We start from the raw sequence: 27,967 nt of genomic DNA on the forward strand, positions 1-27,967 counted from the left end.
TGATGTTGCTAAATAAACTAAAATTAACAAGCGACTTCTGCTAAAAAAAAAAAACAAAAACCAACAACTATATTAGATCAATATGCTTTTTGTTGTATCTACATGAAATCTTTTCCCTTACAAGTTTCCCAATGATGCCAGCTTTCTTCAGTCTTGAAAGACCCTTAGCATTCAGGAATAGAGAAGTAATGTTTTATATAGTTTCTACAACACTCTAAGCCCCGTTTGATAGGAGGCCAGGGAGTTTTAAAGGGGAAAAGGATTAGCATTGTAGTAAAGCAATTTGACTCTCTTGTTGGTCAGCCAATGTTACAGTTTGATCCAACAGCTGCAGCTAAAGCAGTATCTAAATGAAACTTTGCTTCTAGGTGTGTTTTATTTTTGTTTTTCCTCTCAGATAATGCTACTGAAATGGAACTCCAGCCAGCCTCTTCACCATCCTTTAGAGCTGCAATTCATTTTTCCAAATGAAAGCACTTTGATTCTATTTTACTAAGAAAAAATGTTCTTTGTACTTATTATTTCCCTAGATCAGCTACTATACATCTTTGTTTAACTGTTAAAGCTGACGTTTTTGCAAATGATGGTTTGAAGCAAATATTTGCGATAATAATCTCCTAAGCAAATCACTGAGTGATGGCAAATGACCTAGTTTGGGAAGTGACAGCATCCCTTCAGAGAAGGAATGAAAGGCAGTAACTGACGTCAGCAGGACCAACAGTATTGGCTGTGTTTTGCCCTTTGGTGATCCTGGAGTTGGTGGGTGTTGGGCATGATGGTCAGCTCCCATATACACTTACTGTGTTGATAAGAGCCGGTTGCAATCCCAGTGGGGGCAGTAAATAACGTGCCAGTTAGTTGAGACAGCTGAGAAAGAACTTCTATTCCGGCCTCTGCATAGCCAAAAATACTTTTGTTAGTTTACTCACAGGTTTTGCCATGAAACAGTTAACTATTCCTTAGGAGCACTAATCTGCTGGCCAGGAAAGGCCACCTGCAGATCTTGTCCTCAATTCAGATCCCTCATGGAACAGTCCATCGGCACATTCAGCTCACCCCTAAGCGCTGAAGTCCAGACACTTAATTCATGAGGACTGCCAACAGGGTGGAGAAGGAGGCATGAAGTTTGACCTGGTGTTAATTTTCAAATGTGGAATTCTCAGGCCAAAGACAGAAAAGTCTACATATATTTTCCAAAATAATCTGACTCAAAGGAGGAGTCTTATTATAAGAGGACAGATGTAAAACTGCTAAAGATAAATGGAATACAATGGTCAAATTTTAGCTTCACTTGTAAAAGCTAAAAACTGGAAAGAACTAAAATATTTACCAATAGATGAATGGATATACAAATTGCGGTATATCTGTACAAGTTATTTCCAGAGTGAAAAGGAATGAACCATTGATAACCAGCATGAAGAGGATGAATTTAAAATAATTATTTGGAGTGAAGGCAGCCTGACAAAAAAAGAATTATATGATGCACATTATATGATTCCATTTATGGAAAATTCTATACAATGCAAACCAGTATGTCATGAGATCAGGGGTTGCCTAAGGTTGGAGCGGAGAAGTGGGAGAGAGACATTACAAAGTGGCAGGAGGAAACCTCTGGGGATGATGATGTTCATTATAATGATTGTTTTATGGTTTCACAGAGTGTGTACTCATTTGTCAAAATTTATCAAATTACATACTTTAAATACTGTATGTCAATTGTACCTTAATAAAGCTTTTTAAAATTTTTTAAAGTAATGCCAAGGAAAAGATGAGTTTCAGGTTTCTGGCTTATGCAGTAACTGGTGAAGGATGATCTCTGAAGTGAGGAATCCTGGGGAAGGGGTAGGTTTGTGCTGGGAGGCAGTCAAGAGTTTGGTTTAGATGTGTGAACTTTGAGATGCCTATGAGACCTGCAAATTAAACATCCTTGTTTAATGTCAAGTAAAAGTGCCTAGATATGCACCTGCAGCTCAGAGATTCCAGAGCTGGAGACATGAATTTGGGAATCTCCCGCATATAAACTGAATAAGAATAAATGAGACTCCCTAGGAGATGAGTGTATGGAAATACTTAGTCATGGAAAAGAAGCGAGCCCAGGATCCAGACCTGGGTACACTGAAGGATCTCGCCGAGGAGGAGGAGCTAGCAAAGGACACTGAGAGGAAGAGGCCACTGAGGTAGGAGGAAGACAAGAAGAGGGTGGTATTAGGGGAACCAAGAGAAGAGGGAAAGTTGCAGGGAGGAGTGTTCATCTGCCTCAGATGCTGAGAAGTCAAAGCAGGGTGAGGACAGAGAGGGGACACCTGGATTTGGGCACATGGAAGTCACTGATAGTCTTCCAAAAGAGCTTTCAGTAGAAAGAGACCACTTGGAAGAGCTTGAGGAGTGAGTGAGAAGTGAGGAAGGCAGAGGCTGTCAGCTAGACCAACGGTTCTCCAAGTGTGCCTCTGGGATCAGAGATCAGCATCACCTGGGAACTTGTTAGAATGTAAATTCTCAGCCCCGGTTACAGACCTACTGAATCCAAAACGCTAGGGTGGGACCCAGAATGTATATTTTAACAAGCCCTCTAGGTGATTCAAATACACATGAAAACTTTGAGAACCACTGGTATAGTCAACTCAAAAGTTGGTGAGGGAAAGTTTAGGGTCTCCTTCTCTTTTTAGGAGGCGGGAGAGGGGTGGAGCTACTACAGGTGTTCTTGGTTTGATGGGAATGAGCTAATAAAGAGAGAGGACAGGCTATGGGGGAGGACTGGAGTGTCGGAGTGAAGGTGAAAGGCGATGAGATGCCAAGTCCAGGTGGAGAAGTCATTCTTTTGAGTTGAACATGAGTGCTTCTGCCATCGTAACAGAAAGGAAGACAGAATGAAGGTAAGAGGTGGGGTAGGTGGCGGATTTTGTGGTGGGAGGAAAACTAAGGGGTTTCCTTAAAGAAGTAAGAGGTGAAGTCAACAAGTGAGTGAGCATTAATGAAAGAGTGACTCCAGTGGAGAAGAGATGACAGTTATCTCAAAGAATGGGAAAGTGAAGTTACCGCGGAAATGCGGTAGGATTGCCTAGTGGTGCTGCAATCCCATTTGATACGTATGCCATTTAAGTAAAGTTAGATCAACAAGAACAGTTGTATTACTCTTTCCAACAGTCTTCAGCTGCTTTGGTACAGGCAGGCATAGATTATGCACATGGTTGTGTTTTAGCCAGCTTTGGGATTTAGCCAAATGAATTGGGATTTAGCCAGGAGAAAAATAAACAAGAGTTAAGTTCAGCTTCCTTGCAAGAGAGTAACAATAATGAGGAACCATTAATCCAAGTTTAATGAAGAAGGAACCAGGGTCGAAGGCATGGTGATAGAGAACAGAAAAGTGGGAATGTGTGGATTGGAGGTATTCAGGCAAAGAGCTGATGGAGTAGGAAAATCTGAGCGTGGGATTTGGAAGTGGTACTCAGACACAGGCTTCAGATCAAGATTTGATTTCAGAGGTGATGACAGCTACCAGGGATGACAAGCTCAAGTGTGACACCTGAGGTGGTGGAAAAGAGATTTTTTTGCCTGAGAAATCAGGGTCTTCTGACTGAACCAGGGGCCCAATGGTTCATCCAGGTGTAAATTATATTTGACCAGAATGGTGGTGGGAAATCTATTGTTTGAGTGCCAATAAGTTTCACCTGAGACCATTTCTGTGTCATCAAATCTATTCTTCCTTCCCCCTTTTTGCCTTTATTCTCTTACCCTTTCAATACATTTCTTTCTCACATCCTTTCCTTTTTTTATCCTACTCCAGTTTAAAAGTTTGCTTTGCTCCCATTATAAAAGTAGTACTAATTCAGTACAGAAAATAGAGGCACAGAAAGGAAATAAAAGGGGAAAAAATAAAAGAAAGGAAAACTCACTCATCTTATCCAACTCTCGCTGGCGTGTTGGTATACACACATCCTTCCAAACCCTCTTTACACACACGCACCGCCGCCACCCTCCCCCACGCATGCACAGGTTTTAAACACTGAGATCACACCATCCCTAGTCTTTGTAACCTACTCTTCTCAAACTGACTTTAAAAGTAGAAAAATTTGAAAAACACATCCAGAGATAGACAATGTTAACAGTTTACTATATTTCCTCCTAGAGTTTTCTATGCCTAGATTCTACATAGTTGAGATTATATAATTGTAATAACTGTAAAAAAAAATTTCTTTTTACAGTAATTTGTATTTTGTTTTCTTTTAAACTCCTTCCCATCCTTTTGTTTTCTCCTTCACCTGGTGGAATCCTGCCAGGGTCATGCTTTATATGTACTGAATAGTCCAGTGAAATCTGAGGATTAAGAAGAATTTTTAAAAAGCTCCCTAAGGAATCGGTAGTAAGAAACAGAAATTTCACCTTCCTTCTCTCTTGCTCTGCTTGATTAAAAAACAACAACAACAAAACAAAAACAAAAACCACACAGCCCTGGAATCCATGAATGCAGAGCTTTTACTTAACAGATTTCTGTTAAATCTGGCTGGTACCAAACAGAGGCACTTAAAATGCTCAGCTACCACACTCACTTTTACAGGGCACTTCATTGTTTTTAATACTCTAATATTTAAGTATTTAAATATTTTTTATTTTAGTTATTTAATTATATTGTTTTGCTATTCAGAAGTCCCGAATCGTAAGGCACTAATATCCTAACTTTCATAGGAGGAAACAGAGGCCACAGGGCTGAGGTGATGTGAGTGAGATTCAAGTCCAGGTCCCTGGTCACCAAGTTCATGCCCACTCGTTCAGGGTCAGCAGGGAAAGTTTTCTCAGACTGACCAGTTAAGGTCCTATGCTGGTCGGGCACTTTTCCCTGTACGATGGAGGCTGACTTTACTGTATTTTCCAGAAGAAATAGAAATAATGTTCCTGGTTGCCTCTTGCCACCAGTGGCTTGCTTTCTTTAGGGACTAGTTACTCAGACCACTAACCCTGATGCCCTTTCCCCCTAAATACCTGAGTATGTGAGATATATGAGAAAAAGAAATAAAAAATAAACGTGACTGAGTCTTCTGAACAGAGGGCATCTCACAAATCCACGAAACCCCATCACAAAGTAGGTATGACCACTGCTTTTCGGCACTGACCTGATGCTCCGAGTGGTGCAAAGATGTCCACGTGACCCCCTTCATCTTCAGGGGCCACACAGCTTCCTAACTTCTCCCAGAAGTCTCTCACTTCAGGCCTCAATAAATTTTTAACACCAATTTTATAGCCTGAGGGGAAAAAAGTCAAAATTTCGTATTAGTTTAAGAGAAACTCTCAGCACCTCGTGAAAATGCGAAAAGCCTGCTCCGGGACAAGATCTCCGGGACACCGCTGCTTCAGCGCTGCCTCTACGTTAGGGCCACAGAAGGTAACCCTGACCCCCACCGTGGCCACGGGCTCCTCACGTTCTGGATTTATTGGACACTGAGCAGTTAGGTTTAGGATGTCGTCTGAGGAGGATGGCCAGTCAAGTCCGGGGATTTTGCAACCAAGTTCTAAAGGGGAAATGTGTCCTCCAATTGCCAATCAAAAAATAAGTCCCTCAGAGCAGAAGTAAGGCTCCCAGGGATGGGAAGCATCGCTGTCCCTCTCACTTCCTGGGAATGCAGTGTGATGACGCCCTTCATCCGCACGTGTCTGGACCCACTTCCAAATGAGCCCTGGAGACGCTGCGTTCCTCAGCCCCAGCAAAGGAAGGGAGCAAAGTCGGGCACAACAATCCCTCCGCTTCACTTCTTCGCACCGAGAGGTCTAAACGCGCAAGGGTAGGACCTCTCCAGGTGACTGGAGTGAGAGATTTCATTTTGTTTTTAAGGAAAAAGCTTTTGAAAAAACACTATCATTATCTAGAAGGAAACTTTTGCTTTCTGAGGTATTTTGTTATTTTACTCTTGCTTTAAAAAAAGAAAACAGGGCAAAGGTGGAATTTGGAAACCTTTCTCATCTGGAGAACAAGAAGGCTGGGACCAGGACACCCTCACCGGCTCCTGCACTGCACCGGCAGTGAACACGCTACCACGGGGTAAGTTTGCAGTCGGTGCCTCCCTGCCACTTAGACACGCATCGCCGTGTAATTCAGCACCCAGTCAAACCCCAGACTGCCAGCAGCTGTGCCTTACTTTTGGAAGCTATGTAAAACTGAATGTGGAATGCAACTCGCTCCAGGCACAGATAAACTAAACAAAAAAAGCCAAAAATAAGGTAAAGTGAAACCAAAAGCAGTTCGTTTTTGCTAATAAATTCACTGAAACCATTCCCAGTATGCTGAGTTCCAGCTACAGGGATGGAAGTTTGACAGATGATTCAGGGTACAGAGGGTCCCCAGTTTACGGTGGTTCAACTTGGGATTTTTTGGCCATATGTTGGTGGTAAAGCAATACACTCTCAGTAGAAACCATGCTTTGAATTTTGGTCTTTTCCCGGGCTAGCTGTATGTGGTTCGATACTCTCGTGAGGCTGGACAGCAGCAGTGAGCTGTAGCCCCAGTCAGCCACCTGATCTTGAGGGTAAACAGCTGGTACAACTACACCCTTTCTGTACCCACACAACCATCCTGTTCTCACTTCAGCACAGCATTCAATAAATTACATGAGATAGTCAACACTTGATTATAAAATAGGTTCTGTGTTAGGTGATTTTTGTCCCATTGTAGGCTAATGTAAGTGTTCTGAGCAGGTTAAGGTAGACTGTGAAGTTTGGTAGGTTAGGTGTATTCAGTGCATTTTGACTTAAACCCATCATAAGTTGAAAATATTTTATCAGGACATAACCCCACCATAAGCTGAGGAAAATCTGTCTTCACTCTACCATTTTGTGAGTTCCTTGCCAGCTGGATCCTTGACCATCTGTTATTACCTATCTTCCCTCATTTCACAAAGATGGAAGATTTCATGTTAGTAAAACTTAAAACCTGTTTAGGTATAAGCGAGGAAGGTTGCAAGTTGTATATGAGGAAGAATAGAAACTGAAAGTTTATTTCTAAAACATTCATCTCCTTGCCCCACAAAGGGTAATCACTGAAATGTTTAAAAGATGGCCCATAACAGGTCAGTGGTACCAGTAAATCCTGTCCTTTGTGGTATAAGCCATTTGGAAGTATAATGAATATTATTAGTGCACACCCGTATATAGTTCTTGGTATTTGCTGCTGTTAAAATTGCTTAATTTTCATCAAACTTAAAATTGTTTTGTACATCAAAGAATATAATGAACAGAGTGAAAGGCAGCCTACAGAATGGGAGAAAATGTTTGTGAAACATGTAAGTGATAAGGGATTAATGTCCAGACTGTATAGAGAATGTCTACCACTCAGTAACAAAAAAAATCAAATAACCCAGTTTAAAAAAGCAAAAAACTTGAATAGACATTTCTCTAAAGAAGATATACAAATGGTCAACAAGCATATAAAAAGATGTTCAACATCACTAATCATCAAAGAAATGCAAGTGAAAGTCATAGTGGATATCACCTCATACACACTGGGATAGGATATTAAAAAACAAAGAAAAAAACAGATGTTGGTGATAATGTGAAGATATTAGAACCCTTATGCACTGTTGGTAGGATTGTAAACTGGTGTAGCCACTATGGAAAATAGTATGGAGTTTCCTCAAAAAATAAAAAATGATCCAGCAATCCCACTTCTGAGTATACATCCAAAGGAATCGAAAGCAGAATCTCAGGGATATTTGCACACTTATGTTCATAACAGCCCTCATAGCCAAAACGTGGAAGCAACCCAAATGTCCACTGGCAAATGAACAGATGAACAAAGTAGGTGTGAGTATATACCCACACACTGGAATATGAATTATTCAACCTCAAAGGAAGAATATTCTGTCACATGATACAACATGGATAAACCTTGAGGACATTAAGTGAAATAATCCAATCACAAAAAGTCAAATGCTGTATGATTCCACTTAGATGAAGTATCTGAAGTAGTCAAATTCATAGGAACAGAAAGCAGAATGGTATTTCCTAAGGGCTAAGGGGAGGGGGCAGAGGAGAGTTGTTTAATGGTGTGATGATTAATTTTATGTGTCAACTTTGCTGGGCCCTGGGTACCCAGAAATTTGGTCAAACATTATTTTGGGTGCATCTGTGAGGGCGTTTGGGGTGAGATTAATATTTAAATAGGTAGACTGAGTAAAGCAGATTATCCTCCCTAATATGGGTGGGCCTCATCCAGTCAGTTGAAGGCCTGAATAGAACAAAAAGGTGGTCCCTTCTTGAATAAGAAGGAACTCCTCCTGCCTGACTGCTTTGAGCTGGGATATCAACCTTTTTAACCAACTGAAACTCAAAAAGTATTCTGAAGGTCGTATGTGGGGATAAATACTACATCAGAGCACAGTGGGTTGTTCTTTCCAATCCCCAGTCTTACCTTGGATTAAATTAATTTCTCTGCTGTCTCCATCACTAAATATTCCCACACTCTGTGCCTTCTGCCCATCCAGAGCTTTTTCTATGAGATAAAATAGGCTCTCCAAGGTTAGGCCACTGTGTTCGTACACCACAGAAATGATCCCTGCTTTAACACTGTTCACCACCATCTAGAAAATGAAACCAGAGCTGCAGGAACCAAAGCCCATTATTTTAGAATATTTATTAATAAAATAAACACAATGAATATGTAACCTGCTATGATTTTTAATGACTGTTTTTCTTCAGAAATGGTAGAAGGAAGATAAGCTTTCTCCTTCACTGGTTTTTTTAAAATTTTTATTTCTTTTCTAATTATAAGAGGAGAAATTTAAGTACATTTGTAAGTCTACCACTCAGAGAGAAATTCTAACAAACTATTTCCTGCCAGCTTTTTTATCTTTGTACACACCCCTACACAGAGATATACATACAGCTTTTAAAAAATAATGAAGTCAAGATTGTACAATTTTGCAATAGACTTCTTAAATAGATTTTATTTTCCTCTTAATTATAAATTTTTGAATTATCAATATTGATAAATATTTCACATTTAAATAAATATTAAAACCACTGTTCTTTGAATTCAACAACCAAGTAGAATTTCCACTGTGATGAAGTTAATTCATTAGCAACAGACAGGTTGGAAAGTCATTGATGTCACTGATTTTTCCCAAAACCTCACGCTACTTTCTAAAGGTCACAGTTCAAACATATAGAGTACTACCTTATGGTTACACTCTGCTTTTTGCCTAAACCCCCATTACATTCAAGTAATTATGGCATAGTCTTATGTAAAGAAGACAAATAGGAGAATGGATTTATTTTATACCAGCTTATTCACCCATATTCTATCAACAATTATCCTCTGTGCTTAGCACGATGCATTTTTTAACCTTATGAAAACCATCACGTGGAGATCAAAACTCTGATCTTGCTTTCATGTGGATCCATTAATTAAGCTAGCCAGTTGTAAATGATCAAAGTCAGTTCCTAGATGCCCAAAAAGAGAAGTGATTTCATATCTTGAAAGCAACCCTTTTGTTACAGATAAGAATTTTTGCAAGAACTTTCTAAGTAAGCCAATGAATATAGCCTACTAATGCCACTCCTTATATATGCCCCTGTGTGTGTATTAATACATAAATGTGTACACAAATATACATACTTAAATATATAAATACATGCTTCCTGTATCTTCTTTGTGCTTCCTTTCTCTTATTCATATTAAAATAAAAATATATAACTTCACTATAGAAAGAGCATATTTTCATTTAATGGCACCCTTATTAAATAGATCACAAAATAAGATTTCTGACATTTTTCTTTTCAGAAATGGTGGTTGCATGATATTATTAAATTCCTTGGGCAGCCCAAAGAAATTTTAAAATACTTGCATCACTTTGATTTTTTTATGGATTAAGTGCAACCAATTCAATTCAATAAGAATTTATTGGACAGATACTAAATGCAAGGCAGTTTAGGCCTTTAATAATTTTTAAAAAATAATTTTGACTTATGATGGTTTTTATTGCTTCTGATTTTTAAAACTGTTTTGGGTATATACATTTCCACTGAGATGAGACCACTCTCCTTGCAGGAGATTAATCATTCTCATACCCATAGTGGCCAAAAGATTGCCATCTGTCCCCTCTAGGGGAGGTGAAAAAAAACCCATTCAGGAAGGGGCTGGCCTTATAACACACTGGGTACCTCGTATGCAGGAATCCGAGAGGATATTAATATGAAGTGCGGCTGGAGAGCATTTGAAGAGCTGACATCACTTTCATAAATTCCCCGCCAATTTTTCTTTGGTAGGAAAGGGTAGGAATGGCATCCAGAAACATTGCTTCTGCAGGGGAAAGGGGGGGTAAGTGAAGTTTTTATTATCCCTTAACTTGACTTTGATAAGTGAGAACCAGTTTGTTATCTGGAAATCAGTTATCCCGTACAAGGTAGGCGACCTCAGGACCTTAGTCTCTCCCTGTGGTTTACAGGGACAGCAGCAAACAGGGCTCCCGGTTGGATGGGACCAGTGCCGCCCTCTGGGCCTCTCCCTCTGCGTTCATAGGATGCTAAAGAGGGCTCTTGGAACTTACTTTTGTAGGGCACTTAAAGCCAATGTAGTGACAGACTTCAGGGCTCAAAACGGCATTTGTAAAAGGAGCAGCCAAGAGATTTTAAATTTCCGTCATCGTCCGGGCCTCTTGGTTTTCCGAGTAATGTCCAGTCTCTCCCCAGCCACCCCTAATCCCAATACCATTCGGATATGCTTACCCCATAAAAAAATTTCTGAAAAAATTTTATTTTTCCTCAAAAACTTTATACAGAAAATGTGCTACATCCATTTTTTGTGGCTCTTTGTGGGATTAAGAATATCTGAAATGTAAATTTTGAATGTTACATATTTCCGTCTTCGGGAAGCATGTTAAAGGCTACTGTTACTGAAGATTTAGGAACTGTTTCTATTGCTATTTCATAGGATAAGAGCTGTATAATTATACAAGATCCCTGCATGTTGACTAAATTACTCTAGAATGATTTCTTGGTATCATGGGACAGTCCTGAGCCTTCAGCAGATGGAGGTTTGCTTACCGCTTGGGCAAAGCATCTAAAGATGCCAAAATCAGCTGTTTCTCCAAAGTTTCATGGAATCCCACTCGATCCCTCATGGTCTGGGAGAGACATGGTTGGCATTTGGATTTTAACAATCTAGAGCAGCGTGTTCCACTCACCCAAGGGGGTCGAACGTTGAACAACAACTCTGAAAAACAGACAGCAGCAGGCTCAGCTGTTGACTCCATGCTGCTCCCAGCCAAGTATGCACAGTTAAAGCATCAGATATAAAGCTGAACCAGGGCAGTGTTCCAGATGGCAGTAATTACAGCCAGTGTTACAGGCTCTGTTTGGATCTCTTATCCTCTCAGCTCTGTGGCTGCAAGTTACCAGTCATTTCAGGTCAAGATACAAAACTCAGAGAACAAGCAACTCTTTTCTTGTGGAAACCAGTTCATCAGTTTATAGGCTTCACAGCTATTTTTGCCCTTCTTCTCGGCTTCCAGTAATTTCCCATTTGTTACGATCTTGCAGAGGGTGAGTCAGTAACAAAACAAAGATGGGAGAACTCAAATCAGGTTTGCTGATTACCTTTACACACCATGCGAATCAGAAGGCTTAGCTGAGAGCATGTCTCATCCCTACTCCCTTTCCACTTTTTTTTTTATGTCATTCTTCCTGCTTCCATTTCCATTTTCATTTTTCTTCTTTTCCACTGATCCTGTTCCTTCTTGTTTTGAACCTATTTATTTGTTTTTGCCTGTGTTCATAGCCCTCTCTCCCCATCTTTGGTCTTACGAGGCATGGATATTTAACCTTATACATTTCATCAGAAATCTTTTTGTTTTTCTTGATTAACTTGAAATATATAGTGAAGAAAAAAAGAGCTTGTCCTGAACATACTTTAGAGAATGTCACCTACGGGCTATTTCAGAAAGACAGCACTGTCCTCCTCTATGTAAATCCCTTGGTTTCAACAATACTTGGCTAAGATACAAAGTTTTAAAATGCCACTCACTCTTACGTAGTGCAATTTTCTCCCAGATTATCTTCCTTAGGCACTTTTCTCTTTGCCTTTCCTGTAGCTCCTCATCTTCTGTTTTGGGTTCATTCAGAGTCCCATACATTGCAGCGGCTTCCCTAGGGGTTAGCCAGTCTAAGTTGGACACACAAGCAATGTAATGGTGCTTCCAAGCACCATACTCATTTTCTGTTGGAGTATAGGGCAGAAACCAGCCAAACTTAATGCATTTGGGCATCCATAAGCAATCCTTCCAAAAAAGAAATGAGAAAGATGAGCTGCAAGGACAATTTCCTGGTAGTAATCTTTTCAGGGACACGTAATTTTTTCTTACTACATTGAGATGCCTAGTGCAGTTGACTTGCCATCTAAACTTGACTCTGAGAAGTAAGAGATACACCTTACTCCATAGGAAAAATATTCCTTGATGAACACGTATTTACATATTCATGCATAGTATATGAATATATGTATTAGTCATCTTTGTACACTTATCCACTGTTCCTGTAGCATTTGGTTACTTTAACCCCAGATTCTGAGAATTCTGCTTCTAGCAATGGTGTGGTAGCTTGTTTCAGACCAACCTTCCTACTGGGAACAACTTTGACCCACACCATGTTGCCAATATGCAACCAGTTTTGATATATGAAAACAGCAAATTTCATGTGGTTTAAATTAATCAAATAACTAGACAAAATACTATAAAGCAATCATTTGAGCTACTGATGCAATAAGGACTTGTGCAACCATGACCCCAAAGAGAAGGGAAACCCTGAGAGGTAATATTTTGATTTGGCCTCACTTTTCACTTCAAGGAATTTGACGGATCCAAAGTAAAGCCTAAGCTGAGAAGCAGGGTAGAAAGTTGTGACTGAAAGACTTAGATGTTGATAAGAATTTAAGGCATTTTCAAATTCAGGGCTCGCTAAGGGGAAGCACCCTGGTGATGACCCCAGGCTTTCAGCCGAGATCTTTTTCAGTAGGATGATAAGGAATTAGACTGAAACTAGCTTTAAGTAGCCCATCCTCTGGTTAGATTTAAGTGATCTATTTCTAGCCTACCCAAATGCCAGAAGCGAAGTCAAATTCTCTCTGGAGGAAGATAACATCACCCAGAGAGACTCAAATTCTCACATGGGTGTTGACACTCAGGATCTGGTTCTCAATCAAAAATGCCAGGTACACAAAAAGATAAAAACTGTTTGTTTTTTCTTTAGTTTTTTTTTTTTTTTAGTAAATAGAGACCCTCAGGAGAGCCAAAAGTTGTAATTGTCAGACATGAACTTAAAAAAAAAACCTTTAATTAATAGGCCTAAGAAATTAAATGGCTGGAAAATTTTGGCAAAGCAATCAAGTCAACAGTCTAGGACTGAAAAATAACTGAAATTTAGAACTCAATGGACCAGTTTAAGAGGAAATTAGAATCCAGCTAAAGAGATAATTTGAAAACTAGGCAGAAGAAAAATCTAGACTGAAACACTGAAGACCAAAAAGACGGGAAAGACACATAAGAGAATATGAAACATATGAGACATGGTGAATCAATCTAGTGTATTGAATCCCAGAAAAAAGAGAGAGAAAATGGGGCAGAAGCAATATATGAAGAGGCAGCATCTGAGAACTTTGCAAAACTGGTAAGACATTTATCTCCAATTGAAAAATCATTTCAAAATACAAAACAGACAAACACCTCTAGGTACATTGTAATAAAATTGCAGAAAAAACAGGAGAGAGGAAAAAAATCCTAAAAGCAGTTAGAGAATACAAATATTACCTTTAAAGGAACAATAATAAAACTCCCTACTTCTCAAAAAAAAAAAAGTTATGAAAGCCAGAGAACAATGGAAAATTTTCAAAGCTCTATGAAAAATTAACTACCAACCCAGAGCTCAAATTCTCAGTGAAAATAGCCTTCAAATTTGAAGGTGAAATAAAGACATTTTCAGACAAAAACTAAGAGAATCTGTCAGCAGCAAGCTGCAGTCTAGGAAATAGTAAAGAGAATTCAGAAGAAAAATGATCCCAAAAGGAATCTCAGAGATGCAAGAAAGTGTGAAGAAAACATAAAAAGAGTTACTCATAAGTAAATATTGACTCTATCAAACAATAAAAGTAAAGACTTGTGAGGTTTATATATATATATATTAATGTGTGTTTGTGTATTTTATATTTGTGTGTGTGTATAATTAAAATATTTGACAACCAAAGCATAAAAACTGAGCAGGGAAGCAAATGGAGTTAAGGAGTTCTATGCTCCCTGCATTATCTTGGAGGAGGTAAAATAACCCTAGGATGAGTGCTGTAATAAGTGCTGTGTTAGCTGAAAAAGAACTGCTAAAGGCTTTATAGTTCATCTCAAAAAAGTTTAAGTTAACCCTGAAAGAAGACAAGGAGAGCAACAAAATATAAAATAGTAAATAAAATACTGGGGAGGGGAGGGTATAGTTCATTGGTATGCTTAGCATGCACAAGGTCCTGGGTTCAATCCCCAGTACCTCCATTTAAAAAAAAAAAAATAGTAGAAAGGTGGACTTGAGCCCAAACATACCAGTATTTACATAAATGTGAACAGACTGAATTACCCCAGCTATAAGTCAAAGATTGTCGAGTGTTAAAAGGAAACCACTACCACCATAATCTGTTTACAAGATGTGTTCCTTAAATATAAGGACACAGGAAGTTTGAAAGTAAGACAGACAGACCACAGAGCACAGGAACACTAAGCCTGGATTCGTACATGCTAGAAATCCAGGGCTCACAGTTGGCTCTTGCACGTGGCCCCGCAGGTATTCTCTGAGATCAGAATCTCAGCACAAACTCATCCTGGAAAATTTGTACGAGTTAAAGGAGTAACTTATTAACTTGTATTTAATGTCTACCAGGAGACAGATAGTCCAGAGGCAGAATTAATGGCAGAGGATGTAGAAGATAGAGATTTATACTCCTCAACAGATGTTAACCAAAGAGGGATCAGTTAGCGTTGTGGTTGTATAGCGATTATTGAGGTGAATAAAATAACATTATTTAAAAACCAAAGCTTAAATGATTTTTCACAAAAAGTTGGACTTCTTTATTGCAGACAAATTATTTTCTAAATAACTGAGTATTTAAAGATTATTAAAATTGCATGAATTATTAGAATAGTGTATATCCCCTGACTTACAAAATAAACTACTATTTTTAGTTCATCCCCATTTTTTTTTCTCTTAAGGGTAAGTTAATTATGAGTCAGATACCCTCAGTTATTATCTTCAGGGAGGAGAACTACCCCAGTTGCCTCATTACAGATGACAGTTGCATTTGGACCCTGTTACTGGGAAGTGACAAATAGTAAACCTGTTCAGTTAAAAACTTCCAGGGCCAGCTGACTTGTGCAGCTGCACATAAGTCTTTCGGATTCAGAAAGGAAAAAATATAGAGAGAAATGAAGCGTGGTAACACGGTAGAGAAATCCACTCTGGCCACTTGCATCCTTTCTGAAAACCACTCTTGGACAACCCTAGAAAGCAAAATACAAAACTTTAGTTCAGAATACGAATATCTAAAATTGATTACAAATCCAGTATAAATATTGGTCATTGTTCTTTCTCTAATGTTCTACCTATTTAAAAAGTTAAATCCTAAGTAACTGAAGGATAGATTTTTAAGAATACTGTACCTACTTTCAATGATCCATTCTAAAGAGGAAGATGAATAACAAAATATATCTAAGATCCACAAGAAAAAAATCTGAAATAAACAGTTAAGACATGTCTGGTTTTTTTTTTTTCTTTTCTTTTCTTTTACCCCAAAATCAGTAAGTCCTGTCAGCTTTACAAATATACATCCCCCAGATATGTTCCCCAATCCAGCCACTTCTCTCTTCCTGCACTGCTTCCACGCCTCTCCCCTACCCCCAGGTGATTGCAGCCGCCTCCTGATTGCCCCCGTCCTTCCACTCCAGCCCTCCTAGAGCCCATTCTCCACACAGCAGCCAAAGGGATTTTTAAAAATGTAAATCAGATAAAGTCACTCATGCAAGTAAAATGCTACAATGACTTCCCAATGCACTTAGAATAAAAACCTATAGCTCCATCATACTTAGTGGTGAAATAGCAGATGCCTTCCCCCTAACAAAGCAAGGTTGTCCACTCTCACTACTTCCATTTACCGTGGAACAGAGGTCCTAGCCTGTGCAGCAAGGCAGGAAAAAATAGTAAAAGGTATACACATTGTAAAGGGAGCAGTAAAACGGTCTCAATTCATGTACCATGTATGTAGAATCTATACAACTATTAAAATTGTTGAACTTGTTAGTATAAAATTGTTGACAATTTTATTTTTTAGGTGCTTATAGGATCTAGAGCAACATCCCCTTTTCATTCCTGATAGTCACAATTTGTGTTTTCTCTCTTTTTCCCTTGGCTACTCTTGCTAGGAGTTTATAGATTTTATTACTCTTTGTAACAAACCAGCTCTTGTTTTCATAGGTTTTCTCTATTGTTTGTCTGTTTCCTACTTTATTGATTTCCAGTCTTCATCATTTCTTTCCTTCTACTTACTTCGGTGTAATTTGCTATTTTTTCCCCTAGTTTCTTAAGATAGAAATTTAGGTCATTAATTTTAAACCCCTTTTTTCTCTAACATTAACATTTACATGATATTTTCCCTCTAAGCTGTGCTTTTGCTGAATCCCACATGCTTAGCCCTGTTGTAGTTTCCTTATCATTTAACTGGAAATATTTTCTGATTTCCCTTGTGATTTCTTCTTTGACCATAGGTTACTTATAAGTGATGCTAATGTCTAAATATTTGGGGATTTTCTAGATATTTTATTTTTATTAATCTCAAAATGTATTGCATTGTGTTAAAGAATATACTTAATAAGATTTCAACAATTCTGAAATGCATTGAGTCTTATTTTGTGGACCAGGAAGTGATGTATCTTGATGAATGTGAGTTCGCTCATAAAAAGAACACATTTTTGGAAATAGTTGTGTCTAGTTTTCTACAAATTTTAGTTCAAGGTGGTTGAGAATATTGCTCAGTTCTTCTATATTCTTACTGATTTTTTCGTTTGGTTCTATTTTATCAGTTTTTATTTCATGTAATTTGAAACTCTGTTATTTGGTACATAAACATTTGTAATTGTTATGACTTCTTCATAAATTGATATTTTTCTCATTATAAAACATCCCTCTCAATCTCTCTGGTGATATTCCTTGTCCTGAAGTCCATTCTGTCTGATATTAATATTACCATCCTACTTTTTTATATTTTTATTGAAGTATATAGTCAGTTTATAATGTGTCAATTTCTGGCGTACAGCACAATGCTAAAGTCACATAGGAACATACATATATTCGTTTTCATATTTTTTTTCACCATAAGTTACTACAAGATATTGAATGTAGCTCCCTGTGCTATACAGTTTAAACTTACTTATCTATTTTATATGTATTAGTTAGTATCTGCAAATCTCAAACACCCAGTGTATTCCTTCCCACCCCCTTACCCCACTGTTAACCATAAGTTTGTTTTATATGTCTGTGAGTCTGTTTCTGCTTTGTAAGTAAGTTCATTTGTCTTTTTTTTTCTTAGATTCCATATGTAAGTGATGTGGTGTTTTCTTTCTCTTTCTGGCTTACTTCACTTAGAATGACATTCTCCAAGTCCATCCATGTTGCTGCAAATGGCAATATTTTATTATTTTTTATGGCTGAATAGTATTCCATTGTATAAATATACCACAGCTTCTTTATCCAGTCATCTGTTGGTGGACATTTAGGTTGTTTCCATGTCTTGGCTATTGTAAACAGTGCTGCTGTGAACACTGGGGTGCACCATCCTACTTTTATATGCTTACTATTTGCACAGTGTATCTTTCCCTATCCTTATACTTCACCAATCAGTGCCTTTATGTTTAAAGTGTATCCCTCATAGTCATTATACAGTGCGTTTTTTTAAGCTCATTTGACAATCATTGCCTTTATTTGAGGGTTTAGTCTGCTTGTATTTAATATAATTATTGTTATGTTGAAACCAAGTCTTAATTTTGTTATTTGTTGTTTGGTTGTCCCGTCTGTTTTATGGACATTTATTCTTCTTCTCCTGCCTTGGTTTGAGTTAATAAATTCTTTTATATTCCATTTTAATTCTTTTATTGGCTTTTTAGGATATCTCTTACACTACTCTTTTAAGTTGTTGCTAGGAACTATGGTATGCATCTGTTTTTTTCATAGCCTACTTAGAGTTAATATTCATGTAAAATTAAAGGCCAGTGTGACAGTATAATTATCACCATCCTTTATGCTTTTGTTATTATATCTATTGCATCTACTTAAGTTATAAACTCCAAAATACATTTTTTTTGCATTAAATAGTCATATATCTTAAAATAACTTCAAAATTTTATATTTCCTCACACATTTATCATTTTCTGTGCTCTTCATTCCTGCTTATAAATCCAAGTTTCTTTCTGTTATCAATTTCCTTAGCCTAAAGGACTTCCTTCAGCATTTCTTTACAACAAATTTTGTCAGTTTCCCTTTATTTGAAAATGTCTTCATTTCACATTAATATTTGTTATACTATTATGACTCCACTAATTAACTTAAATAATTATCATCTCACAGACCATCTGGTTTCTGTTATATCCCCTTTTTCTTCTTACTCCCTCACTCTCATATTGTTTTAAAGCAAATCCAAGGCATCATACAATTTCATCCATAAATACTTCAGTGTCTCACTAAATAATAAGAAAAAATTTTAAAATATATATACTATATATAATACCATCATCATACCTTAAGAAATTCAATAATAATTTTTTAATATGACATCTATCAAGAAAACTTCTTACAAGCATTCTACCTAAGCACAGATAGATCTTGAATAAATATAAAATCCAAGGCTCTATCAAAGTGGTCATCTTGGGGGCTATATAAACCTTAGACCAAAGAGACATTTGCACTGCTGGCCCTGCAGCTAACAACTACAAAAAAAAAAAAAAAAAGGATATTTAATACCTGATTGCCCTCTTTAGATATTAGCAATAAACATCTGCTATAGTCCCAAGCCACCAGATAGCAATCGAGACTCTTCCCTGGAACTCCTGATTTCCTCCAAACTCAGTAGAATTACAGATAATTGTGACTAGTTTCACAGCTGATTGGAAACTTTGGTAATAAGAACCTACCAGAATTCATTTACCTAAGGCCACTGAGACTCCAAGACTTCTCCCTCACTGCTAAGTGGCTACTGCTGCCCTGTTACTGGGTCCTAATGAACACAGATTAACTCAGTGAAAGAAAAGTTGTGACTCTGAACAGATTTCATCCTGCAATGGGTCTTCTTGGTCCTAAATTCCCATAGAGTGGGTCAAGCCTCAGAAAGTCCCAGTGTGAAATGAAAATGGCACCTCCAATTAGGAACAAAAAAGACCTTAGGTACCCTCACCCCCAGGTTGTTGAATATCCACTAGACCCAGAGGCAGTCTGGACCACACATTTACCAAACTGCTGGCTTAACTAGAGATTCACTTACAAGTCTTGGGAGAAGGAAAAGTTCTGCCTTGCAACAGAACACCAATTAATACACGTAGAGGAATTAAGTAATGAGAAAATTACCACTTGGCAGCTATCATAGTAATAAGTGTTTCAGATAAGAATCATCAATGGACGCTAAAACTAGTAGGTGAAAGTTTGCTGAGGAAAAGGATATTTGCATAGATTCAAATACTTTTTAATTAATTTAAAACTAATCACTCAAATCCTTTTTAGTTATTTATAAATTAATAAATATAAAATACTTAATAATTAAGCATCTTAGCCAAGTGATAAAAGTCACAAGTGGTGGGACAAATTGACATGCTCTGCCCCCAAAATGACCCAATGAGAAGAACACAGCATCCAGTCTGTGTTTTTCCTGCCAAGAGTGTACAACCTCAATGTAATCGTGAGGAAATACCAGCCAACCACAAACTGAAGGTCGTTCAACAAAGTAGCAGATCTGTCCTCTTCAAGTGTCATGTAAGAAAAGACAAGGAAAAACTGAGGAATTGCTCCATTGAAGGTGGAGATAGAGATGTGAAAGCTACATACAGTGGGTGACCCTGGATTGGATTTGGACTGAGAAGAAAAGGATGATTATAAAGGACATTGTTGGAAGAATCAGCTGCATTGAATGGAGTCTGTGCATTGGGTGGTAGTGCTGAATCAATGTGGATTTTCTGATATTGGAGGATGTACTGTGATTTTTTTCAGCCAAGTCTGCTTGTTTTTGAGGAAACACATACTGAAATGCTTAGGGTTAGTGGGGCATTATGTTTACAACTCACTCTCAAATATTCAGAATAATAAAGCAAAAATGGCTAAATATTAACAATTGAGGAATCCAAGTGAAAAACTTAAAGGAATTGTTTGTACTATTTTTGCAACTTTTCTAAGTTAAAAATTATTGTAAAGAAGTGTGTGTTTTTTGTTTTGTTTTTTTAAAGAAGCTAGTTGCTTCAGTTCCAAGTTTTAATGATTGTCTATTATTTTTGTGTGTTTCTACTCCCCTGGCATTATTTTATTTATTTATTTTAAAAATTTTATTTATTCTTTTATTTTGGTAGGGGGTGGGGAGGAGGTAATTAGGTTTGTTTATTTTTAGGGGAGGCACTGGGGATTGAACCAGGTCCTCATGCATGCTAAGCATGCGCTCTACTGCTTGAGCTATACCCTCCCCCCGCCCCAGCATTATTTTAAATTGCTACTTTTTCTTGATCCCCATCCATGCAGCTTTGTCACAACCAGACCAGAGACAAAATAGAATGGCTTACAATGGGACCGTGGTCTGGGGAAAGGTTAGGGTGCGGGTGTAAGAAGGGGGCAAGGAATGGAGTTGTCCATGCGCTGGGAGCACCAAGTATCAAGACAGAGTGTCCCTTAGGGATCTTCTCAGTATTGATTGAAATTAACATTCAAACTGAGTGAGGCTTGTGACACCACCAAGAACAGTTAATCCTAATGGATCACTGACCTAACTCCTCACTGTCTGAGGAAGGCTTCACAATCATTTCACTGGCCCCTGAGAAACAGTTTACTCTCATTTGGAATTCTCAAGCAGATCAGTAAAATTGGATGCAAAAACAGAAATATTTTCAGCCTCCTCTTCAGAGACAGGTCTCATATCTTCAGAGTTTTTGTCCCCATCCTCCATTCCACCCCACAGCATCTACTATTCCATTCCAGCAAAGCAAAAGAGAACTGAATCTGAGTTACTTTTTAAAGTCAACCTTAATTATACAAGTTTTATATTTGTCCCTCATTTACACTGCTACAATGACACACTCAAGTATAATGAATCTTAAGCAAGAAGAAAAGAAAATGCTTCAGTTAGATTAAAAAAAAAATCAGTACATGAGGAGCGGAGAACTAGGGTAGTTTGCAGTAATGACATTGTGGCTCATTGCATTTTAGTTAATGTCTTGAAGTAAGAAATCCGTGAAAAGAAATAACAACATGTAAGGAGACAATGAACAAAATGTGCTTTGCTCATTTGTTGTGACAAGGATAGCTTCATTTAAATAATTCATGATAATGCTTTGCAGCGTGCTACTGAATACACAATGTGTGCTTTGCAAAAATAACAAGGCTTAGTCTCTGCTCCAAAATTTCTGGTAAGAAGTAGAAAGAAGCTGCCAAAATTGTGATGAACTGACAGGGGAGCAGCTTGGAGAGGTGGCCCGGAGATGGCCAAGTGGATTGGGAGGAGGTCCCTGTCATCTAGTTGCCTAGGTAGCACCCTCAGTCTTGTCTGGCAGCTTTACAAACACTCTATGGTATGGTAAGGGTCTGTGTTCGGTGGATTTCCAATGGATGCTGGTGTCACACCAAGTAACAGCTGGGCTTGGAGTGTACACAAAATGCAGAACCGCATGCTGAAATCTCCAGTGAATGAGAGAGCAAAGCAGGGTCTGGGTACAGCAATAAGAGTGATTGAAGTGTTGTGTTGTTTTTTTTTTTTAAGATTTAAAAATAATTTGTTTACCCTGATTCATAAATAATCAAATAGATACACATAAGCATCAAAAACGAGAAGGTTAAATCTAGGTCGTGCAACTACAGGTAATTGGTATTTTCCTCTTTTTGCTTATGCACATTTTCCAATGCTTCTACGAAAGCCCAGTGTGACTGCTGAATAGACAAAAAGGGCCCGCGGCTTTCACACAAGTTGTCCCCTCTAGGTGGGACACTCATCCTCCAAGTCTTGGCTTGTCTAAATCCTACACATCCTTCAGATTCCAGCCTAAATGTCCAATCCTCAGGGGAGGCTTCCCTGATCCCCTGGACTAGGTGAGGTCCCCAATGCTTTCCCTTTGTCACTTAGCACAGTTGGAGCTATTTCTTTGCTATCTATTGGGCTGGCCAGGCCTCCCCTTGGATTGTCGAAAATAAAGGATAAAGCGTGCACATGGACTTGACTTCCCTTGTGCGATTCTTATGATTATATAACTTTATTGTGTCTAATGAAGCAATACAGTCCTGAGGAAGGAGCAAGAAACCTTCTCTGGGAGCAGCATGGTGGATTCAAGTCACATGGCTGGTAAAAAGCAATTTTGCAACGTATAGGTAACCATATACGGTGATGTTAGTGGGTTTTTAGGGTGATATTTCTGGGGTTCTGCCAGAATCCCCTCACCTTCCCAACAGGCTGACTATTCCTGCTCCTCGAGCACTTCCCCTTGGGAGGCTCCTGTCGCTCACGGAGCCCTGCTTAACTAACTTTCACATCCTTTGCCGCAACCTGAATCCTGTACACTTAGATGTGCACTGTAGTCTAACTCAGGCTCTATTTTTGTGTTTCCATTCTTGCTTACCCTCAAATTTAGTCATTTTTTGGACTCATTCACCATTTGAAGTCTTCCTCTTCCCCTGGACTGTGAGCCCCATAGAAAAGGCACGGTGGCCGTCTTGGGTGCTGCTCTGGCCCCAGCACCTGGTGTGGTAGTTGTAACTTAGCAGGCGGTAAATAGATACATGTAAATTAGAATAAAGGATGAAAAAAAAGAAGTTGGAAAGTAGGAGGAGAAAAAAATCACTACTTGTATTAGTTTCCTGATCATTTATAACAAATGACCACCATCTTAGTGGCTTAAAGCAGTACAAATGTGTTTTCTCAGAGTTCTGGAGGTCAGAGGTCTGACATCAGTTTCACAGGGCTACAGTCAAGGTGTTGGCAGGGCTGGATTTTTCTGGAGGCTCTGAGAGGAGAGCGTGTTTCCTTGCCTTTTTCAGGTTCTAGTAGCTGCCTGTGTTCCGTAGCTCATGTCCCCTTTCTCCATCCTCAAAGCCAGCAGCCCCGGATCTTCAAATCTCTCTGTATCTCCCATCATCACAATGTCTTCTTTTCTGACTCTGATGTCTCTCGCATCCCTTATTAGGACCATTGTGATTAAATGAAGCCCCAGTGATGTAGGATAATCTCCCCAACACAAGACCCTTAATCACATCTGCAAGGCCCCTTTGCCATATGAGGTAACTCATAGTTTCCAGGGGTTAGGGCGTGGACTTACTTGGGTGCCATTATCCAGTCTACCACATTGCCCTAACTTCTGAGACATGTAAAACACCCCCAGATATTTCCAGTGGTGCTATAGAGTGCCGTCAGATATTCAGTGAGATGCGTGGGTACTCACAGTTCCCATTTTAGGGTAACTTTTAGTCTCCTGAAGTATGAACTTGAGAGAGCAGGAGTCTTTTACACTCTGTGTAGTGTTGAATCCGATGCAGTAAGAACAACGCTTGGTACACAGCAGACCCGCAGTGAATGTTCGTTCAGTGCTGGATAAATAGGCTTTAGCTTTTGGCACCCAACGTTCACTTTCCCTTTTTTAGGTAAAATAACCTCAATTCCTATTTGGTGGTCTATGTGGTTCTATAAGAGCTGACTCCACTCCTGATGCCAAAAAGTGCATGATTAAGGCTAATTCAATTCATGTGGGTCAAGCACATGATTTAAGGCTAATTCAATTCATGTGGGTCAATCCCGTGGCCACAGCACTTGGCAGAAGTGGGCATGGACCTAAACTAGTTCAGAGTGAAACCAAGGACATTTTTTTCTTCTAGACACAACTGAGGAACCATAATGAAGCCATGACTGCTGAAGGCAGAGCAGAGGGGCAGAAAGAAATAAGTCATTGGTTTTATTACTGAACTCCCGGATCAAGCTTCAACTGCAGCCAAACCTACCTCTGAATTTTCCAATTATATGAGAGTAAAATATTTTCTTTTTTATTTGTGTCAAGTTTAAGGTTACTTACAATGAAACTTTCTAAAACCACTAAGAAGCATCGCAAGTGAAAGATGAAAAACCGACAAAACCTGAGCAAGTACTTTTGTTAATTGAGACTAGAATTGAGACTCTCGTACGGTCTGTGTTCCTGCTTCCAAGAAGGAGCAGAATCAAAAGGAAGAGAAAGCCTTGAGGCCTTCAGGTCACCCAGGCTCTATGTCTTACACTTGGCTACGGATCAATCACCCTGGGAGCTTAGCCAAAACAGCTTTTCCGCCCCATCCCAGGTGTGTTGAGCTGAAATGTCTATGGATGAGGCTCGCAGTTTGTGTTTTCACAAACTCCTAGTGACTCTGCTGGGCCTAGCCAGCCTAACATCGGTGAACTTGATCTTCCGTTGGTAGAAGAGGCAGCTAGCAGATCCTGATGCTTATGCCAAAGTCAAGTATAAAGTGTTAAATACATGTATGGTGTCCATCAGAGAATGTATAATCCTTTTTGAAGCCCTGAATTAATTAAATACTTAGACTCTGCATGAGGCTCTGAGGGGCTCTCTTCTATGTGTAAAGGACATCTGTCTGACTGCTAAATGCTTTTTTGTTTTTCCAAATCTAGCTGGTTCTTAGCTACATTCTCAGAGTTATGAGAAGTGACGACTAAAAAATGGGCTGTTATGGACCATTTTAAAACCGATTTATCTTCCTTGCACTTTTAATCAATAAGGAAAATCAGGGTAGCTCCAAGGTCAGTGAATTCAAAGATTCAGTGTCATCAAGGGTTAAGGATTTTCTGTATTTTCACTCTGCCACCTTGATGGTTTGCTTTGGTCCTCAAGTTTGTTCCCCGAGGTGGCTCCCAGGTGACAGACCACTGTGAGCAGAAGTCCGCACACAGCAGAGGCCACAGGGCAGAAGAGAGCATGTCCTTTCCTCAAGTTTCTTTTGGAGTCCCTTTGAGAGTGAAGAGAACCCTCCCAGCAGAGGGCAGGAGGAAAGATGACGCACTCTCACTGAACACTTGCTGTGTACTAAGAGCATCTGACTTCTGCTAATACGTGCTAGCCAGTGGGGGTCTCATGGCAGCCCCTTCTGCTCTTACTCTGCCACAACCCTCCTGGAAAGTTCCTAAAGAGATTTTTAAATGCAGAACAGAGACTAACGGCCTCTTGGCACCTTGGTTCCACTTTCCAATGAATTATCTATTGATTTGACTATTCCTACACAGAAGGTGAAACGACACTTGGTAGATCTGGAAGCTAATATCACGTCACTTATAAATGGCTGTATTACCAGGGCTGCTATATTTGAGAAGTCATGCGGTGAACAACTTTCAATCCACTCACACAGATGACAGTGTGAAATAGCACCCCCTAGAGGTGTGCAACATAGCACCCTAGGGTATTAGTACTATGCATAATTCATTTGGGAATTGCTTTACAGAGATCTTGAATTGATTAAAGAAAAGTCTTGAATGAAGCCAAGTAGTAGTAATACCCTATATTCTAAAACTTGTAGTATCTCGAAAAATTCCTTCCTCCTAGAGAACTATCCAAGGAATTTTTTTCCAATTATCTTTTTGTTATTGTTGTAATAAGGAGAATTTTACACATCTTCATTCGTTCAGCAAGCATTTATTGAGTGGCTACTATGTACCTGGTATTGCTCTAAGTGCCAGGGACAGAAATAGTTATCAGAAAAAAAAAAAGCCCCTGTTCTCATGAAGCAATCTTCTAGCAGAATAGGCAGAGGGTAAAAAAATAAGCATATACTATGACCAACGCAGTGTCAGGTGGAGCTACGTGCTGTAAAGAGAAGTGAAACATTATACAGGGGACTGGCACCACTTACAAAATGGGAAGTGAGGACATCCAGTGCGGGGGCTTTGCCTGATGGAAGCCAATGGCCTTCCCACCACCCACTTTTCCTCTGTCTCCATCCCCTGCCCAGTAAAACAGCTTCGGGTTTTGGTTTCTCTTTTCCTTTTAAACTCAAGGATTCTCTTTCTCAGCTTCATCCACCCCTAAAACCCACCCCAACAACAAATGCTAATATTTCATGTGGTTGCCCACGACCCTCTGATCTATGTGAAAGGACAGAAATATGTCCAGAATATGGCACCGAGGGGAGGAGAGTCAGGATGACCCACATTTTCAGGCCTGTCTTGGATATCTAGAAAACAGTATGCCTTTGAACACTCCTCTCTCCTCTCCACCACCTGCACACAGAAACATCCTCCTTTCAGATGGACGTCAGTATCTCATAGTGATGTGGCTGTTCTTATATTTTAAGATTCATCTAGAAGTATATTGTCTCTGAAACATTTATGCATTAGATTTCCTCACAGATGACAGCTGAGATAGACATCCTCAACTGAGCCGTCCCGGGGCTGCCTATGAACAGGCAGTGTGTGCACGGACGTGAGAGTCGGGGCCGGTGTTCTCTTGACTCTACACTAGTCAGTACATTTTTCTGCCCTCCAACCCCATTTCCACTTGGTTCTGATACAGACAAGTGACGAGAGCTAATCCTTGCCTGTTTGTAATCTCCCTCACCCTACTTTCTCCCTACATTCACACACAGACACACACCCCCAATCCATTCATCTCTTGGGAATGCAGTTGCATGAATGTTGCCCCACCCACCAGGAAAAGCTACAAGTTTCAACAGCTCCAGCCCCAGCAGGAAAGGCCTTTGTAGGAGGCATTACCTGCTAATGAACAGAAGCAATTTGAAACCGGTCCCACCAGTGTGATGAGGTGACTGATTCAAACTTCTCAATAGGTTTCTCCAAGTGTGACAGACACAAACAACCCAGTTTCCTTTAAGGAGTCACAGGAAAGGTCAGCCTAGTCAAGCGGCAGGGGGACAACACCCCTGGACATGTGGCCACAAGCACAGTATCTGGGGGGAAATGCCATGACAGAGGTTTGTGAAAAATTGCTGGGGGTTAAAGATGAGCAGGAAAGGCTTCGGGGAGCGGTGGCAGGGAAGGGTGGCACTTAAGTTGAGGTGAGAGGGAGAAATTGCCAGAGGGATGGTTTAAGAAGGTGAACCTTCGAAAAATGTTTTAAATATCATAAATCTCCATTTAAGAAATTTTCCAAAACCTTAACCATATGGAATATTTATTAGGACAGAAAAGAAAAACCTTAGATATTTAAACATATCTTGTAGAGATTAAGAAGAAACTTTTAACAAACATCGTGACAGCATATTTCTGACCAATACCACAGTATTCTGTTCAAGCTTTCTAACTGCCTGAGTCAAAACAAAGTTATTCAGAAATTATAAAACAAAGCATCCAAAACAATGGCTTCTTTGCCTGGAGAACAAGGTATTGCACAAAGACGCTTGAACTTACATACAAAGATTTCAGGCATTCAAATCATGCTAAATTCTCTTGTTTATTCACAAGCTTACTCACAGTTATGGGGGAAACAGGGACTATAGGAAAGAAATGCTTAATAATCAGAAGTTCATTACAGGGTTACCATTTGACCCACCAATTTCATTTCTAGTTATAAACCTAAAAGAAATAAAAACATCCATATAGAAAAACTTACACACAGAAGTTCATAGCAGCATTACTTACAGTAGCCAAAATGTGGGAACAACCCAAATGTCCATCAACTGAGGAATGGATAAAGAAAATATGGCATATCCATACTATGGAATATCGTTTGGCAATAAAAGGAAAGTA

At 39.2% G+C, this 27,967-nt stretch overlaps 1 protein-coding gene across 1 annotated transcript in view; it reads right to left on the reverse strand.

Annotated features, from left to right (window-relative positions):
- The window catches only part of ECT2L (epithelial cell transforming 2 like), a 63,602-nt gene that overhangs the window by 23,633 nt on the left and 12,002 nt on the right, over positions 1 to 27,967 (reverse strand). Inside the window, exons 4-10 of the mRNA XM_031456443.2 lie at positions 15,347 to 15,509; positions 12,008 to 12,260; positions 11,029 to 11,197; positions 10,147 to 10,285; positions 8,396 to 8,564; positions 5,109 to 5,237; positions 801 to 893 (exon numbers count right to left, since the gene is read on the reverse strand). Of these exons, the coding sequence (XP_031312303.1) occupies positions 801 to 893; positions 5,109 to 5,237; positions 8,396 to 8,564; positions 10,147 to 10,285; positions 11,029 to 11,197; positions 12,008 to 12,260; positions 15,347 to 15,509 (1,115 nt within the window). The remainder of the gene's footprint in view (positions 1 to 800; positions 894 to 5,108; positions 5,238 to 8,395; positions 8,565 to 10,146; positions 10,286 to 11,028; positions 11,198 to 12,007; positions 12,261 to 15,346; positions 15,510 to 27,967) is intronic.

Source organism: Camelus dromedarius, chromosome 6 (genome assembly GCF_036321535.1).
Source record: "Camelus dromedarius isolate mCamDro1 chromosome 6, mCamDro1.pat, whole genome shotgun sequence".
NCBI classification, from domain to species: Eukaryota; Metazoa; Chordata; class Mammalia; order Artiodactyla; family Camelidae; genus Camelus; species Camelus dromedarius.